The sequence below is a fragment of the Pterocles gutturalis genome, unplaced genomic scaffold (assembly GCF_000699245.1).
Source record: "Pterocles gutturalis isolate BGI_N339 unplaced genomic scaffold, ASM69924v1 scaffold13599, whole genome shotgun sequence".
In the NCBI taxonomy this organism is placed as follows: Eukaryota; Metazoa; Chordata; class Aves; order Pterocliformes; family Pteroclidae; genus Pterocles; species Pterocles gutturalis.
The window spans coordinates 1-19,367 of NW_010135887.1; the positions used below are offsets into that span (position 1 = coordinate 1).

Below are 19,367 nucleotides of genomic sequence, written 5' to 3' on the forward strand. Positions count from 1 at the left end.
GAGAAGCCACCCGTTCCCTCATCCCTTCCTATGCCCTGAGGGGAAAAAGGCGTAAGAGTGCTGCTGTGAAAGTCATCCCGCATTATGGAGTCTCTGTACCCCTCCCAAGTTCTCTGAGAGAGCCGGAGCAAGTCTGGGCGAATAGTGCAAAGGATAACTACGGTTTGGGTTTATTTTAGCAGGCTAGCAGTTAGCGATCATCGTGCTGTGCGTTTATAATTATCTACTTCACGCCCAAATTATCGCACAAGAGCAGGCTGCTGCTATGGCAAGAATTACCCTGGCAGAAAAAAGGCAGTCGGAAGTGTCTGGATAATGCTACCTCTATACGCAATTTTCAGTAACAGTACCTGTCACTGTAGTGCCTTACAATCTTATACATTGGGTCTGCTTTTAAAAAAAAAAAAAAAAAAAAGGAAAAAGTGCAGTATGTGCTCTGATATCTGTAGGATGAGTACATCATAATACTTTTATAAAGTTTTGAGGGTTGTTGTTTACTCCTGTGGAGCTATCCTTTTACTGTAAGTCATACTTTAATTTTACAAACAGGACAAGAAGCAGATAAAGAAATGGAAGGTGCTCTTGATGATGTAGCAAAACAATTGGATAAGCAAGCACTGGAGGAGAAGGAAAAAGATGATGATGATGAAGGCAAGTGTAACTTACTTTTTCTCTTGACGTTTCCAGTTTCAGCTTCTTTCTAGACTCCCATTTTAAAAAAACTTTTACAGATGCCTTTTGGGTTTGTTTTCTTTTTTTTTTTTGCTTGGGAGAGGTGAGATGCAACTATATATATTTGGCACCAAGTTATCTGTCACGCATACTTATATATCTATATATATATAAAATAACGGATAACAGCTTTGTCAAAGCTTCTTGTTTTCAAGGATCTTGTTACTGCAGGTAAATGTTTAGTTTAAGATAAGGTAAGCTATAAATAGTTTTCACTTGCATTACCATGGTCCATACCACTACCATAAATTTATGTTCCAGTTATGTCTGCTATTCTTGGCTTAGAACAAAAAATACAGAGCAACTTTTAAGGGAGTATTTTATAGTCTTTACCAGTGACTTGAAACCAGTTCATCTGTAATCCTAATTTTTTGTTAAAACTGAACTGGGGAGAGATTAATACACACACAAAGCATACACCTTGTGTGTTGCTTGTGCTATGCAGCTGATGTTCTAGGCAAGTGCCTTGGAAATGTCCGGTATTGAAATCCAGGATGGATGCATCTTTTCTGTAGGAGTATCAGATAAAAATGCTCTATTTCCTTTGTTTTGATGAGTGGATCTCAATAGAAATGGACATTTAAGAAAATACATTTCTTAAGTGAGTTATTTAGTTTCCTTCTTGTGAATTAGCACTTAAAGTTGTCTCAGCACAACAAAATGTTTCTTACTGTTCTACTTAGAAATCTTTATTGGCTATTGCTGGAATTCATAATTCCAGAATTTAATTTAATAAATTATATGTAGAAGTTTTTAAAAGTGAAATAAGTATACTGGGAAATATGACATTACAAATAAATTGATCTTTGAACATTATTAATCTATATATAGCATCCAGTTTCATGCAGTTACTTTCCATAGAAGTGTATTCTGATGTATTTCAGGTTATGGAGTTGAAAGATAATTAATACAATCAGTGCTTTGCCATCATTGCAATTAAAGAAAGAAATATAATGTAGGGTAGTAAAAACTTTATACAGTGAAAAGAATTATTTGAAAATTATAGCTCCCTCTCAGGAGAAATAACACTGTTAGTGGCAGATCAAGTGCTGTGTTCTTTTATGCTTTTTACTGTATTAGCAATTAGTATTGCACTATTACAAAGTATAAAAAAATTGAGGTGGTGCTATCACTGAAGAAATAATCTTCCTTTTTTTCCACATATTATACTTGGATGTGTTTTTACAAAAACAATCTTTTTGCAGAAAAATTTAAATTGCTGTAAGGTGGTTTTTTTTGTGTATTCTTGCCTCTACTGGTTCTCACCATTTGCCATCTGTGTAGTGTCAGAGGTGTTGCTTATTAAAACACATAAAATACCTGCCCCCCCTGCCCTTTTTATTTTGCCCTTGATAAGCCTATAACTGAGTGACCTCAGAAATGAGACTGTATACCTTTTGAAATCTGTGAGAGATTAGGAAGTGCTCTTTGGATTTCCACTGCAGTGTTAAAACGTGTTGATAGATAATATTTTTGTATGATATTAGGCTCAGTTATTAAACATCTGTACCAAAATGGCATAAGGTTGGGCTTCGGTTTTGCAAAGATCTGAAATTGCTTTTCTAGTGAATTTTTTTTTCATTACCAGCTAAATAACCTGAAGACAAACAGGGTATTGGTCAAATGCAGTAGTTGTGTTTCTGGCAGCACTGTTAGTCTGCAGCGCTCTTCAAGGACATGAAAGCGTAGGCCTGGTTAGTTTGGCTTGCAGTTAGCAGATTTCATGTGCAGTGATGTATGAAAAAGCCACAATAAGCAGATAGCAACAGCAACAACATTTAAGAAATGCTGTACTTTTTTTGCTGTTTAGGCCTAGCACTTAAAAAATAATCTAAAAGTCACTTAGCGAACTAACTGAGTCACATCTAATTCGTTTCTTGATGAATGGTTTGAGCTCAGCTCAAGGTCAAGAGAAATGTGGCAAAGTTACCACCTTTTAAAGAAATTCATATGCGTGGTTAAGGATTTTTCGACTGCCTATGAAATATGGTTTGATGGAGAATCTGGTAGGCTGGACTACATTGTAGCTACAAAGTATTTATACTTGCAGTTTTTTTAGAAACATTTAAATTAAGATATTTAATGCCAGAAGGAGCTGGGGAGAGGCGGGCGTGACACATTACTGAAATTTGCCTTAGTTGCTGGATTACAGCAGTCAGTACAGCATAGCAAATGCAGATGACACCAGCCGTCATAGGAGGCTTGAACTTTAGTGACTGGAAAAACTGGTCATTGTTATGGTTTGGTTTTTTTTAAAATAAATGAACAAATACAAGTTTATATATAAATAAATTCTAAATGTCAGTGCTTTGACTTGATTCTAAAAGTTCATTAAATTTAATTTTTTGCTTTAGATACAAATAAAAGTTTAAATGTACATGACTAGTGCTTACCCATTTTGAAATCAACTTGTGGTTAGTTCCAGGAGGTTTAGTTAGATGGTATCACATTAGATAAATACTTAATTGTGTATGAAGTAACTAAGCATTAGACGTAGCCAAACGTGAAGTCCGCACACGGGCTTTTTGTTAACTCCCAAATGTGACTGTAACATGGTGTGGCTGATTCTTGCTGCTTACCTCCTTTGCTCTCTGAAAACCTCCCACTGGTATGTCCCACACACAGTGGTTTTGCTCGGTGCTGGTTGTGACTTTCCCTTATCTCCAGATTAAACTCATCCTTACCTAAGCGCTGTCATCTTTACTTGTTTGGGTTTTTTATCTTTCCAGATGCATTAAGTTCCTTTAGCTGAAGCATCAGAAGATGGGTTTGAAGCAGTAATTTCTAGCTTTTTGTTAGCTGTTGTGTCTAATACTGTTCTCCCTCACGCCCAACCCCAGGCATATTTTGGGGTGAATTGAGAATAGAGGAATTTGAATTAGGACTTTCTGAAAACTGCTTTTTTTCCTCTGTTTGGAGATATGTTTAAGTCATCAACTTTAGAAAGTATTTCCTCAGGTCTGTGTTTGGTGTAGGGACTGAAAATGCTAATGGTTTGGTGACAGCTTCTAGCTGTCTTCTTTTAATCCATTAAATTCTGCTGTGAAATAAGTGTTTCCAGATAGTCCAGGTGGTTTTGCGTCTCATTCAAAATTCTTTGATTCGTTAAGGTTATTTTATGTTCACTTGAGTATTTTCTTGTAGATGGAGAGGGTGATGGAGATGGAGCAACAGGGAAAAAGAAGAAGAAGAAGAAAAAGAAGAAAGGATGTAGGTATCAAGCACAAAAATAAAGGTAGACTGTATGAATATTTGGTTAAGCATATGTAAATGCGGTTCTTGGCAGTTGAAGCAAATTTTGGGATGCAGTTTGGGTTTGTAGGCTAAGTCTGGCTGAGTTTTCTTCTTTCTGATATCCCTGAATGCCACCTTGAGCATTGGCCAAATAAAGTCATATAAGGGCACTGTGATAATGGTATTTTCTTGGTAGAAGTCCAGATTCTAGTAAGGGGATCTTAAATAACTTGGGCTGTTTAACTTTTATGTTTGAAATAAAATCCTTAGTATTTCCAGTGTACCATAAGTAAGATTTTCTTAAATTCTACTCAACAGCTAAGGTCCAGACAGATCCACCTTCTATTCCAATATGTGATCTATATCCTAGCAACGTATTCCCGAAGGGAGAAGAATGTGAATACCCACCAACACAAGATGGGTGAGTTTTAAGCTTAAAAAAAAAAAAATGATGTCATCTGGATGTGCAGAATTGCAAAACTGTTAATGTGCAACTAAATGGACAGAGTGAGTTATAGTGTGTGGTTTCCCTTTTTTTTTTTTTTTTTTTTTAAACTGGATCATCTAAGAACTTAATGAACAGAAGTCTTCAGGCCTGAAGCGTTTCTCCTTCCCTATCCTTTTAATTAAGGTACAGCTTGTATGAGAAGAATTGCTGTGAGGCAGGGAACCTTGAGGCTCAGGGGACCAACAGGATTTCAGTAGTCAAGTTGTAAGGAAAATATGGTCTGAATTAGAACTGGGTGAAGGTTAAAATTTAGGGAGATGAGACACTATGATATGCCAGTTTTGGGGGCATCTAGAGGTCAACTTCTTGGTTTTTTTTTTGTTTTTTTTTTGGTAGAGAGATGTCAGTCTCAGAGTATGGGACAGTTTAATTTAAAAGCCCAAGTGGTATATTCTGCACTTTGCTTCTCTTTGTTCATATGGATATGTAGTTATTATAACCTAAACTGTTTTTTATAATTCATAGTGACATGGGAATAATGTGCAATTTTACTAAACAAGCAACAGCTTCTAGTAGCTTACTGGAATGGAGATCTGAATCCTTATGTTTTCATAGGGTACTGCTATTTCCTTACGCTTTGTTAGGAACCATGGTATACCAGCTTGACTGAGTTTCCTGATTTTTTCTGCATGAAGTGTTGTGGAAGCTCATGTTTTACTTGTATGGGGGGCAGGGGTGTGGAGTCAGCTTGAATTGCATGAAAATCTGAATCAGAAGACCCAAGTATTACTGAAGACTTTCTGGGAAATTTTGAATCAAAACTCAGAAAAAATACGCTAAACCAAAGGCGGGGGGACACAACTAGAGACATGTTCATATTTCTGAAAGCACTGTTTATTTTTCAATTACTTTTTGTTTTTCAGAATCAAATTACTTTAAAGCATTTATTGGTTGTTTAAAGTCAATGCCTTGTTTCTCATAGTGTAAGCAACATAGCTAAGAGTCTAGTCCATCCTATAAATTGTGTTGGGATATTCACAGATAATATGGTTTCATTTTTATTAGATTAAAATTTGGTTTTGAGGAAGCCTTCTTTTTGATGACTTCAGTTTGATCACAAGGTGCGCTCATATTTATTTATAAATTACTGCCTTGTTTGTATGTACAATATTAGCCTCCTAATGAAGGACTTTCACAGGGTTGTCCTGACAGGCTCATCCAGGAGTGATTCTTTCATGCTTAAGAGTTAGGGGTTTGTCTGTATGTGCATATGCCACATTCAGAGGGATGTGATCTGACCAATCCAGGAAATTAGGTTATATCTATCTTAAGCATGTTTGTAGTCTATTAACAAATGACACACTATTTTTACAAGTTTGTTATGTATCCGGCTCTTGAAAAGTAAATGTTTTACTCTGGGTTCACTACTGTTCATTTAAAAGAAAAGAAAAAACAACTACAAAACAGCAAAAACAAACCACCTTTTCTAACAGGATTTGAGTGGAGTATCTTTTCTTTACCCAGAATGTTCTGTTGTGGAAGAAGATAGACTCTTCTAAGGAACCTGAAACAGTTTCTTTATATAATTTGCTTAAGCAAATACATGCTTAGTTTTGTTCCTAATTTAAATATTTAACTCTTATGATGCTACTTTAGTATTTCCTAACATAAGCAGACACTTAAATTAGTAGCTGACATGAATGCTTGGGTATTTCCTATTCTGAATAATAGTTTCATCTTATATGTTAATGAAGCATTTTTGTGCCACTTTTTCACACTGAGGTCTATAGGATTTTGTCTGTGATTTATATTTTTTTTAAAGTTGTACTTCTAATTTTAACTCTTGATGTCACATGCTTTCTAAAGTTACCTCTCATCAACCTGGAATTGTGTATTTTGTGTGGGAAGTTGAACTAGAAGTGGGCATCATTCAATTTTCAGGGGAAAAAGTTGCAGAGAATCAATTCTTATATAGACCATAGACTAAGAGTTTTGATATTTTTATATCTCGAGTATTTAGTTCTGTGTGAAGGCTTGAGGTTTTTGTTGAAGACACCTGAATCTGAAATGATCCGACAGGGAGGGCAGAATAGCTATAGCTGTGTTTCATGACACACTGACTTGGTTAAAGTTGGATTAAGGAGTTCTTGTCCCTGCCTGCTTGTTTCTGCCCCTGTGCTGTTATCTGGGGGAGTTATTTTATGGAATTCTTACCTTCGGTCACTAAAATAGAGTTTACAGCACAATCCTATAAAGATCTGTACTAGTGAAAACTGAGGCTGTGGACTGGAGTGGGAACAAGTGGCTTGGAGCAAGAGGTGAACTTCTTAAGCTGATTTATGTGGTAGCCAGCACATTAGGAAATTGTCCTCAGAAAAGCTTGCTAGCTCATGTGCCTGTTGGAGGACTTGATGTTTGGTGTGAGACTGTTACCTCATCAATTGGTTTTTCATGTCCTGAAGTGCTTAGGCCCAAGCAGTACACCTTTTCCATCTTATGCCGTGACTACTGTGCTGGTAATAGTTCAGTTTCCAAGTGCAGTAAGAAGACTCAGGTGTTGCAACCTATTGCTTTCTTTTTGTTGGAATTTACCAGTGTTAAGGCAAATTCTAAGAGTAGTATGTGTCATGCTTGCTACTGGAGCAAGAAAAGTGCTCAGAAAAGTAACCATGTGATTTCTCCTTTGCACTGTTGTTACTTTGTCTGAAAAGAGCAGGAGGTTCAAGGGAAACAACCAAAAAGGTCTCAAAACATTTGGATTCTCTGGTTGTCCTGAGAAAAATGTTATGGAGTAGGCTATTATCCTTCTTTATCTTTTCAACTCTGCTTTAGGATTGCAGGCCTCTCAACACTGTATAAATACTCAGTTCAAAATGCAGCAAAATTGCAGGGCATAGTCTCTTGGCTCACTCATACCTGTGTTTTGGCTGTGAAGGAAACTCTTAGAGTGGAGCCAAGTTACATGTCTATGAAACGGGTAAGTAGCTACACTTCAGGATTTCAAAAAGTAATCCTTTAACTCTGCATATTCAGTTGTTTGCTTAGAATCTGCTAATTTACATAAAAGTTAATTTCTAAATTTGGAAACTTTGGTGTAGTACAGCATCTTTGGTCCATCTTGTCCATCATCCCTTTTCTTTTATGACCCCCCAACCAGGATGCGCTGCATAGCATGTACAGAGTTCTTTGAGTTATCACTAGGGTTTTTTGCAACTTTACAGGACTCCAGCTTCACCATTTGAAGGGTATCTCTACTTTGTAGTCAGGAGAGTTGTCTTTTAATTAAGTTCTGACAGTTGCTGGATTGCTTAAATTACTTTTGGTTTTTGTTTTCTTTGTTTTCTTGGAACCTTAGTTGTATGGTTTCTTGCATAATGAAGAACCATATTGAGAACTAATCTTATATTTAGTCTTGTACTCAAAATTATTCTTGTATTTGTTCTGTGAACCTACCAAAGAGCCAAAATTTGTGGTATTCTCTTGAAATAAATGTTAATTCACTGTCCAGCAAATTTAGAAAGTAACTTCCTGGCATGTGTCGTAGTTACTATGCACTGTGTTGGGTGTTATGACCTAAGCATTTGGAGGATGGGCAAAAGTATTACTGGAACTGCAAGATGTTAAATTTTGAAGGAGCTTACTGTGTCAGTAACAGTTTCTGGGCCATGCAGCTACGCTACGGTGCTGAAGATTCTTCTCCATACAAGTAGAGCACTGTCTGATGAGTAAGATAGTGCAAAAAATGAACTTCTTGCATGAGCAGAGCACGTTGTAGTGATTTGCCCTGCTAAACTCAAGATAGAATTGCAGGCCTTGATATGAATTTTATGTTCTCTCTTTTTGTAAAGTATTATGCATCCTTCAAGCACACTGCTTCTCTGGGCTTTTGGAAGAGCTGGGAGATAAGGCTTTTGAAAATGTAAAGGGAATAAAATGGTTCATGGTCTAACTGAGTTAAATTTCAGTGTATATGTATAATTTTTTTTTTCTGCAATGTCACTGCCTTTCACAGGTGTCAGTCTGTGGTGCTGAATCATTATTATAGGCTTCCTTTATTCTGAAAATTTTACAAATCAGGATCTTTTCCATTGCCCAGGGGAATGTAGGCCTGACTGGTTCATAAATGCTTTGCAGACTTTAGACAGAAGTTGTAATGACTACTGTGATTATAGTAACTTTTCATGGCACACTTTGTTTGTTTTAAAGGCGAACTGCTGCTTGGAGAATAACTAGCGAAGAAAAGAAAGCACTAGATCAAGCCAGTGAGGAAATCTGGAATGATTTTCGGGAGGCTGCGGAGGCACACAGACAAGTGAGGAAATACGTTATGAGCTGGATAAAACCTGGAATGACAATGATAGAAATCTGGTGAGGACACAGATCTTCTCAAACACCTGTGCTGTAGATTTTTCTTCTTTCTCCAGAGGAGGAAGGTTTAGTCTTGATTTTGTGTAGTTAATTGACTGTGTCGTGAGTGTTGGAGAGTTTTCTGTTTGAAGTATTGCCAGTTACTCACTTTAAGTTTCCTCTTAAAACATATTCTCAGGTTATGCAACTTTACTGGGCCTGGGGTCATACTGAATTTTAAACTAAGTTTTCAGTTATGTTTACTTATTTTGAGCACATGCTTGATTTTTTTAATGTTCTGTGCCCTGGCTGCTCTTGCAACGTGAGTCGTGCAGCAGTGCTGAGAGAAGCAGGAATAGCAGTAGTAAACATCCTGGCTTTTGCCAGAATTGCCAGTAAAATGCTGTGTGGACAAGCAATGCAGGGGCAGTCTGAGGCTGGGAGTGGGCGAAGAAGCATAAAAACGGCATGGCAGTGTACTCAGGACAGGAATATTTTTGTCTGTAGTTAGTCTTCACTGACTGATATTTCTGGAGAAACATAATGTTTCTTTGTGTCGTTCTCAGTTGGTAATCCATTTGCTCGCTTGTTTCTTAAGATAAACATGCATTTGATTAAGGTAAAGTTTAAAGAAATAATTGGCCTGAACTGATTCTCTTGACTCTTCCAACTATTCCTTTTTCTATCCTTCAGTTTATTTAGAGTGAATGTCTGCTGTCTGAATACTGGATTGATCCAGGACAGTTTAGCTTCCAAAATCAGGTGCTTTCAGCCTGGTATGACTGAAGACTGTGCTGACAAGAGTAGGACAGTAAGCTAATCAGAGCTGATCCCCAAGGTAACTGTGTGAGGATAACAGAAAGAAATAATAAACCATCAGGGAAAGTGGAAGAAAGACAGCTGCCTTGATAATAACTGGTCTTCTAGCTGAAACAACTCTGTTGTATTGAAGTATACAGTTTGACTGTTTTAAGCAATAATATTCTCATAACACGACTTTTCTTCCTAAAGTGCTTCGGGCCCTGGGGACTTGCCTATTAAAATAAGCTTTCTTCTTTTTCCAGACTGCTCTGCGTGAATAGCTTTCTTAAATAAAATCAGAGTATGGTGCACCAATATGAGTTGCAGTTTACATCATTCACTGCTACTATAGGAGTATGCACTGGTGGGCATGTGTCTGTAGCTTTCCAGTAGCTAACAGCTTGAGAGTAGACAAAAACCAAGAACAAATGCTAGTCTCATAAGGTTGTATTTTGTCAAAGTTACTGCTTAAATTAAAAGAAATATTATTATCCTTCTTTAATTAGTATTTTTTTAATACACGAGAGGACTACACTATTGCCTTTTTTCTCTTACTTCCTTTTCTATCCCAGTAATTGTAAAGAATGCATGTAATTTGCCTAAATTTAGTTGTATAACTTCTGCTGCTCAGGAAAATTGGGTTAAATGTAGCTTGTAAAGGATGTATATTTTAAACTTAGAGTAAAAACACTAGCGAAGTACTCAATTTTGCCCAAGAATGGGTAGAAAAAACAACACCAAGAACTGAAGTTTATTATGTTGTACTTATGTTTTCCAGTCTGTGATCTCCTTCTAGTTAGCATACAAGTAGTTTAAAATCTCAAATTAAAACATTCGCTTGAATATTTTTCTGAGGTTTTGTTCTTGCATTGATTTATTTGAAGTCTTCATAAGAAATATTAATGACAACTGTTATGTTCTTTTTTTCTTCTCCCTCCCCTCTCCCTTTTAGTGAAAAGCTAGAAGACTGCTCACGTAAGCTGATAAAGGAAAATGGTTTAAATGCCGGTCTTGCGTTTCCTACTGGGTGCTCTTTGAATAATTGTGCCGCCCACTACACTCCCAATGCTGGAGATCCAACAGTCCTGCAGTACGATGATATTTGCAAAATAGATTTTGGGACGCATATTAGTGGTTAGTTTTCATTTGTGAATTAAAACTTAGAGAACATCCTTCAGTGCAAAGACTATGAAGCTAATTAACTTCTGGTGATTTCAGGTCGTATTATTGACTGTGCTTTTACAGTCACATTCAATCCAAAATATGACAGACTATTAGAAGCTGTAAAGGATGCCACAAATACTGGAATAAAGGTATGATCATTATGTAAGTCACTTACCAAATCTTTTTACAGTAAATTTTGCAAATATTTTCCATTTATATTTGCACATTATTTTCAGTGTGCTGGAATAGACGTACGTCTCTGTGATGTGGGGGAGGCCATACAAGAAGTTATGGAGTCTTATGAGGTTGAAATTGATGGCAAAACATACCAAGGCAAGTTATTTTCTTTATATAAGGATAGTTGTTCTTAGAGTATATATATTTGTACAACTATAGATTTATTTGTATCATATTGAAAATACCTCTGTACTAGAAGTATGGTATGAGTGACTTGCATAAATACATGTTTCTGGCTGGCTTACTGTTTCTCTGGAGGAATGTTCTTGGCTTATCCTTACAAATACTGTATCTTTAACAGAGAAAATGGAGGCTAAACAACTCTTTCAAAATGTACAAATGATTTCATACTTGCTGTTCGGCTTTATTAATAAACTTTTGTTACTCTTGGAGTTGCTAGTCTTTAATAATGAAGCTTTGATACAGTGTACAAAACTACGAACTTCTGTCTTGGCTGGATTTTATACAAGATGTATGGATAGTTTTGTGTTTCGTTCCTCTGCAATATCATGAGTCACTATTGTACTTTCAGTATGGCCTAACAAGCCAAATTACTTTAAAGAGTTTAACATGTTAGGAAATTGCCTCTAATATTAATGTTTTATTCAAAAGTGAAACCAATTCGCAATTTGAATGGACACTCGATTGGGCCATATAGGATACATGCTGGAAAAACGGTGCCCATTGTGAAAGGAGGAGAAGCCACAAGAATGGAGGTAAGTGGAGTTCTTAAATCTTTCTGTTAAGTTTCCCCAGCTGTCACTGCAAGAATAATATTTCCTGCGCAGTCCTAGTGTGCAGTATTTGTGATCCTGGTGGGTATTGTAGTGTTCCTGTAAAGGAGTGATTGATCTTGTTTCATCTCAGTGGCTTCTCCATTTAGCCCTGGACTGTTCTCCTATCTAACACTTTCTGAAGTTGAAGCCTTGGAAGCTTGCTATTTAAAAAAAAAACATTCTTGGTTTTTTTCTAACAAACAAACAAAAAAAAACCCCAAACAAACAGAACCCCAAACAAACAAAAACCAAAAAACCCCAACTTTAAATCTGAATGGCCTTAGTGATGCTTATGGAAACTCTTGCATATTTATTTCTCAATGCATATATGCTACTTAAATGCAGGGTTGGAATGTTGCACTTAGGAGCAGGGAAAAGGACAGGAATTTAGGTTTTGGGGTAAACTTGAGGGACCAGAGTTTTCCTGAAAGGTGTTTAGACTTGCCAGTCAATCACACTTTCCTTGTTTGTTCACTCTGTAATTAAAAAGACAAAATAACAATCTTCTCTTCCTTAGGTAATTCTTGAGAAATTTTTCTGTAGTGTTGTAGCTTTGGATGGCTTTTTGCTCGTATGGTTAGGTATGACACCTTTCTTGAAAAGCTTCCAGTGCAGTTTTTCTTTGCAGATACACAATAATTAAGCGTATTTCTAGTTAATGTGAGACACTAGAAGAAAGATGTTGTTTGAATTGTGTTTTGGCGAAAGGGAAGAGAAATTGTTGTACATGACGTGGCAAACTATACTAACCAGAAAGGCAATATTAAAATATGTAACCTGAGATTTAGCCACCGTTTTGATATAAACTTGTGTTCTAACAAGATAAGAAGTCGTATTTAAAAGATTGGTAATGAGATAAGAAGCTTTTAATTTCATTCTAAACCTGATGACTGATCAGCAATGATCACTAGTAAGCCTATCAGAGTAAATAAGACTTGGAAAAGCTGAATAGGGCTAGGTGTGGTCTGGACAGGGTTGTTCTTTGAGGTGTGGGCTCACTCTCATCACTCAAAACTTGTATCATAGTTGTTGATCACCTTCTTAATGATGTGAACAAAAAGACAAAGTTTTAACTATTATCTTATCTGAAGGAGTGTGCAAAGGGATTAAACAGTATTGGAAAGGGAAGGTAGAAAAAGCTTGTGTGCCCTTCTTGTTTTAGTGTAGCGAATGGTGGGTCTTGTAGATCATCCATATCGGCGTATTACTACTATAAAACTTAAGTGTTCTTTAAACAACTCTTACTTGAAGATTTCAGAGCTTTGAGACAGTTTTAATTGAATATCCAGACACTGGGGAGAAGACATTTCTAATTTCTTTAGCTTCTTAGGACACAATCCTGCATCGTTAAAGACAGTGAGTTTTGCCGATGAAGAATGTGGAGCATAGCCAAGCTCTTACTGTACTGTGCTAATTAGAGTATCAAACTGCAATCCAGTGAGTTTTTTGTGACAGAGAGAAACAGAGCCTCTAATGATCCTTATTCTGGAAAAGTGGGTGTGAAGTGATTTTTTTTTTTTTTTTTTTTGTGGCATTGCTGGGGGGTTTTGTGTTGGGTTTTTTTGTTTGTTTGGTTTTTTTAATGAACTCAGTTGAATATTCAGGGACGCCTTTAAGAGTTTGTCTTGAATTTGAAGGCTGTGTTACTGCTTTTCACATGGCTTCGTATTTTTGGGTTGTGACTTTCAAAATAGCTTAATAAACTGAAAAAAACAGCTCCAGCTGTTGTTAATGTTTGATGCCCTATCTCATTAAGTCCCTTTCACAGTCCTACCATTAAGGATATGTGAATGCACTTGGCAGAAATGAGTTTATATAATGGCATTTCAGTATGTTCTTGGCTAGAATTTTGATAATGCCCTTGCAGATATATATCACCTTCATTTCTTGAAGAAATTCATCTTTTGGAGTGGAAATGAGCAGGTTAAGGTTTTATACTAGCAGCTGTTACCAGAAAATTCTTGCAGAAATTGGGCAGAAAGTTCTTCAGTGCAGTAAGTCTCTGTAATCAACATCTATTTGCTTTGTCTAAACTATACATTTCCTAGGACTTCTATCTGAATAGCAAAGGAGAATTACTTCCAGATAGCAAATGTCTTGCAGCAGAAAGTAGTTTCTTAGCTATGTTAGATGTATGCTTTGACGTTTTAACTGCAATGACTGTGAGAAATTGTGACTAGAAATCTACATGCTAATATTTATGGCTTGAAAAAAATAAAATGGTACTAACTTAAATAGCTGATGATTTGGAGATGTCTGTAACTTTACTATGTAAGGTCTCCATATTGAATTTTTCTCTACATTGATTTGGTATTTGAATCTATTTACATTTAATTACTTGTGTTGAGAAGTTGTTGTACTGAGATCGTTATATCGGAATGGCCCACTGACACTTATTTTCATATTGCAACATGTTCTCTTTTTTTTCTTCTCCTTAGGAAGGAGAAGTATATGCCATAGAAACCTTTGGTAGCACAGGAAAAGGTGTTGTTCATGATGATATGGAGTGTTCTCATTATATGAAGAACTTTGATGTTGGGCATGTGCCAATAAGGTTGGAATTTTTTTTGTTGTTTTTTTTGTTGGTATATTGTGCTAGACCTACTGTTGTCTTAGAGTTCAAATTTGATGCAATGCAGGTTCTTCACTAATTAATAAGGCTGTCAGAGGACTCCAAGGGTGGTGTTAGCAATGTTCTTGTTATGAAATATGCTCTGATGATCTGGAACAATATGGAATTATTCCAAAGAATCTGGAAATGGAGAAAATACATTATTATGTCTTCAGAAATCTAGATTGTAACTTCTTATCATTAGTAATTCTTTAATAATATATAGATGATGTTTGTATATTAGTCTGTATATTAAATACTTTTTTTTTTTTAAGTCAACATTTGTATTATGGTTGTGTGCCACAATCTTTGTCTTGGTGTTATTCACAGAATCTGTCACACTATTCATGTAATCTGTTTTGTTTGTTATGGCTATTTTGTGGGTTTTAAGTTCTTGTTTTAGCATATTGCTGTAAAATAAAATAGCTTACTGATTTTCAGTTTTCTCTGGGATTGTGTTTTGGTATTTGTAGGAATGAACATCTCTTCTGAAGCGAAGGCTGTTGTGGTTAGAAACACAGCACGCAGTCATGCTTTTCCTGAGAGTTCTATTTTGTCTTCATAGAACAGTCTATTAATATGAAAAAGGCAAGCGGGGGAAGAATTAGCCTAAGGGTTGGAAAGGAACTGTTTATGTTTAGAAATAAGGTTATTTCTTAGCAGATCTATAAATCTATAAATTTTATGCTTATATATTGTAAGAAGCATGAATAAAAAAGCTTACTGTTGACTTCAGAAGTAAAACTTCAGAGTTTAAACCACCAATCTTACGCCTAAATTAGTTCAGATTATTACCCACTGTGGATCAGGAAGAATTCTGTTTTTCTTTTTAAAATGAATCATCCTTTTATTATTTAAGATAATGATCCCTGATGCTACGTTTCATTTTTTTGGGTAGTTAGCTGCAGATATGTTCACAGTCTAACATCCTCTATTTGAAATGGATGGCCAGTTGTGTTTGGCAGCATTCAGGTTTGTTTTGAAGGGTATCTTTTTGCAGGAGGAAAATGCACTTTCTTTTGTGAACAGAACACCTGACTGATAAAGAAAGACATCCCGAGGTATCTTAAAATACCTTGAAATCTTACCTTTTTCTTAATTGATATGTTTTATTTCTGTAGTGAATGCTTGCTGGTGATACTTCTTTCTTCTCAAACATGTTGTTCTTTTTTCTGCAGGCTTCCAAGGGCAAAACACTTGCTAAATGTTATCAATGAAAACTTTGGTACTCTTGCCTTCTGCCGCAGATGGCTAGATCGCCTGGGAGAGAGTAAATACCTAATGGCATTGAAGAACCTGTGCGACTTGGGTATAGTGGATCCATATCCTCCCTTATGCGACATTAAGGGCTCTTACACAGCACAGTTTGAGCATACTATACTGTTGCGCCCAACATGCAAGGAGGTTGTCAGCAGAGGAGATGACTACTAAACTCAGAGCCACCTCAGCACCTTTATACTCTAGGCTTTGTTGGAACATACTATACCAGAATTAATTTGCAACATACTGTCTGTTTTAACAGTGGACTGTTGTAATACTTTCCATATTTGGAAGGGAAGGAATTTAAACAAAGGCAAGTCTTCTAATGTAACTAACCAAGGAAAAAGCTTTCAGGCCTTTAGAAATATTTCAAAAGTTAATTATTTTTTCTTTTCAGGGAAATATGTGCTATAAAGCTCAATTTTTAGTTTGGAGTGAGTTATACATTTTGTTTTGAACACTTATGATAAAAGATGCTTTTCAAATATTTATATTACCATATTCCTACTTGAATGCTTTGAATGACTACACCTGATTTCTGCACCCAACTCCTCTATGATATTGCCTTTTAAACTTCCTGGAATCCGTTTTGTAAAAAATAAAGACAAATTTTCAGATCTAAAACTATATATACTTTTTAAAAGCCTGGTTATGATTCTGGTCAGGAGTCTGCTGCGAAACCATTCTATTAAATATTTTACAAACTTGTTTTGCCATTTCTTGTCTTGAAACTGGACCTGTCTATCCTTAATATGAAACTTTGCTTTTTAGTACTTACTTAAATAGTCTTGTCAGTGTTGGGATACAGGGCGAGAAGTCATCAACGCTTTGCAGGACAGAATGTGACTGCAGTAGGGATGTGTGGTGTGATTTGGTTTTGAGAGTGACAGTCTTCAGCTTAGACTTTAGCTGTATTTGAAATGTCAAATGCATTTTGTCGTCTCTGTTGCTGTTACCAGCAATGCGCAACTTCTGTCTGAAGCCAACAGTGAATATTAGTTTATATCCCTACAAATTCTTTGCTATGGGCATGCCCTTCTGCATGGGCTTAAAATTTTTCTTTGTGTGCTCCCCAGTCTCCTTTAAGTATGCATTAGATTGGACAAGTTGTAGGGACAATGAAAACGTTCTTTTGTTTTGGAGTGTTGAAACTTCTTCCGTCCAGGCAAACTAGTCTGGAGTATTTGATGTTTTCTTGACATAAGAGGTCATTATCTGTCTTCCCACTGCAGTGAATCTGACTGGTGAATCTCATTTGTAAAGGTGAATTAAATCCCATGGCTCTTCAGGCCTAGATGCCATACGTCTTCCAGTGCTGTATGTTTACCTCATGACTTGCATATTAAAATTTTACATAGTTACTGGTAACAAGAACTTCTTTAATAGGTCAATAATAATGCCTCAAACTGCTCAGGAAACAGAGACCCTGCACCTGTTCCTTTATAGTGACAGCATGTGTTTATTTATAGAGAAGTTCATATTAATTTAGAAATATCAGTTCTTTTCCCCTCTGTCTTCAGGTAAAAGCTGAAGTTTGTCTTTTAAAACTCAGCTATATGAGCTGCAGTTGAGAGGGGAGTAGTGTCATGTACAGCCTACAGTTTAAAAATAATAGATGTCAGTGGGGTTTTTCCCTGTTTGTATTATTTAAATTTAGTACTGCTTGTAGAAATGGATTTAATTGGATACTGAAATGTGTATTTCTGTTGTTGCTGTTTGGGAATCTTGGCATCTCAGCAATGAATTTTAAGTAATTTATGCAGCTGTGTGGGCATGTGTCTCAGCCTCCAAACAAACAGTAGCTAGCATATGCACTTGTGCATTGCAAACCGAAAACTGGCACCTGAAAGGATCTGTGATGAACAGGGCAGTATTAATTGTTTCTGGCTCACTTACCCTATTTTGGTAATAAACCTGGTTACTACAGATTCTGCTGGAAACAGGTACGACAAATCTGCTTTGGTTCTCAGCCTCTTACCCACTAATTCCAGGCTTTTCTCTCTAGAAGCATTGTCTGTTAGTAGCTCAATGCCATTTGATACTTCTACAGCTTCAGGCTTTATCTTTGCTGATGGTAACTTCAAGAACACTTAGTATTGCAACCTATTATTTGTTTTCCTCCCTTTGTATTTTCTTTTCCCTGAATGTAATAGGAAGATCCAGACGAGCAGAGCTATTTTGGATTATGGCCTCTTCTTTTTAATTTACTGGCTGTTTGCTAATTCACATATGGAAGCTGATAATCATGCGTAACAAATTGTAGAGGAAATGCCTCAGAAAAAGACTTACAGAACATGATGATTGTTTGTTGCCATTAAACTTAATTGGGTTTGTCTGGTTACATGCTTCCTGTGCTGCTGACTGTTCCCGCATTTATGCCTGTCAGTATAGAAGGTAAGCCCTATTTCCACCTCCTCCTTGCATTTAAAAAAATAGAATAAATTTCTCTGCTGCTTTTGTGCTCTTTAAGCTGCCTTTTCCTATTGCTGTAAGTGTAATTATAACGTCCTGGCCATGCTGTCTGATAACTGGACTACACTGTGTTGTCGCTTGCCAAACTCAAAAGTTTGTCCAAGACATCTGAGACAAATACTGAAGTCTGTCATCCTCAATGCCCAGAAGACGGGGATCATCTTGTTTCTCGAGTACACGCAGCACTAGAAATTATAATAGTTTTTGTGGAGTAAATGTACTAGAGGTACCAAAGTAGAGAGTTCAGAACCTGCTTTGCAGGGTTTCTCCCTCATGCAGACCTTGTGAGACACGTGTCATTAGAGAATGTACTGCTGGACCTCAGGATCTGTTCTTTTCATGAAGGTATGCCCTAAGATTTTCCAAAGCAGGAGACTAATTTTAGACTGAAACAACATGCTGCTTCTCTTAGATGTGGGGTTTGGGTTTGTTGTTTTGGTTGTGTTTTTTTTTTTTTAAGTCCTCTGTTATGATCACCTGCTTGAATAAGTCTTCAACCTAAATAAGTTGTCTGTTAAGTGTCATGGAACCTTGTACTAGTTTTCTGACTGTAAAATCGCAAAGTTACTTTCTCTTGCGTTTAACTGCATTAGCAGCACTCCTGACATGGTACGTGTGCTCGCTGTGGGCAGTGGGCTCTGTCAGTTTGCAGGAGTCTTTCCCAGCTTGTTGAAATGTTTAAAGCCTGTTCCTTCTACCTGCATGAAAGGAGCACGATGAGGCAGAAACTTTGGACTGCAGCTTGACTGAACTTGACTTTGTCCTGAACTAAAAAGCTCTAGTTGTGGTAGAGTTTAGGTGAAAGCCTTGAGCAGCTGCCAGGAAGGCGAGTGCCTGCAGCAAACAGCGCAGGCCGGAGCTGCCCTGCCGCTTCCCCCGGGCCTGGAGCTGGGCACGGGACCCACCACACAGCGCGGAGGCCTGTGTCAAATGCCTTTCATAACGTGGGAGGGGGAAAACAGAGCTGGTGGATACAAACAAGTGGAAGTCTTTCATGGAGGGAGAGGTCTGGTCATCTTTGTTTCTCAAAGGTTCTGCAGCTTGGGTACTTTGTAGTACAGAAAAAATGTTGTTAAAACTATGGGGGCTTTCCATCTCAAGCCCAGATCCTACTGCTTCTACTTGAATCAAGGAGGTGTGATTCAGAGTCACAGGTCTCCTTTTCAAAACTCTTTTTCTGCTAGTGTGTTGATGGTAGGTTTCCTTGGAGTTTTGCACATAATGTTTTATCTTAAAAATACCACCTTACAAGAATGATCAGGGTTTTCCCTTTTTAGTGGCAGAT

The 19,367-nt window shown here is 36.9% G+C and overlaps 1 protein-coding gene across 1 annotated transcript; it reads left to right on the forward strand.

Annotated features, from left to right (window-relative positions):
• Positions 1 to 554: 554 nt before the first annotated feature.
• METAP2 (methionyl aminopeptidase 2) lies at positions 555 to 16,318 on the forward strand. The gene is made up of 10 exons (XM_010082078.1): positions 555 to 651; positions 3,877 to 3,942; positions 4,285 to 4,387; positions 8,621 to 8,782; positions 10,515 to 10,696; positions 10,781 to 10,875; positions 10,963 to 11,059; positions 11,576 to 11,679; positions 14,178 to 14,293; positions 15,598 to 16,318. The coding sequence occupies exons 1-10, from the start codon at positions 570 to 572 to the stop codon at positions 15,779 to 15,781; spliced, it is 1,191 nt and encodes a 396-aa protein (XP_010080380.1). The 5' UTR covers positions 555 to 569; the 3' UTR covers positions 15,782 to 16,318.
• Positions 16,319 to 19,367: the final 3,049 nt, after the last annotated feature.

Excerpts from the sequence above, each read along its gene's own strand:
- METAP2 (XM_010082078.1), top strand. The coding sequence starts at position 570 with ATGGAAGGTGCTCTTGATGATGTAGCAAAACAATTGGATAAGCAAGCA. Across the intron at positions 8,783-10,514 it reads ATGACAATGATAGAAATCTG|TGAAAAGCTAGAAGACTGCT; the intron begins GTGAGGACACAG and ends TCTCCCTTTTAG. Across the intron at positions 10,876-10,962 it reads CCACAAATACTGGAATAAAG|TGTGCTGGAATAGACGTACG; the intron begins GTATGATCATTA and ends CATTATTTTCAG.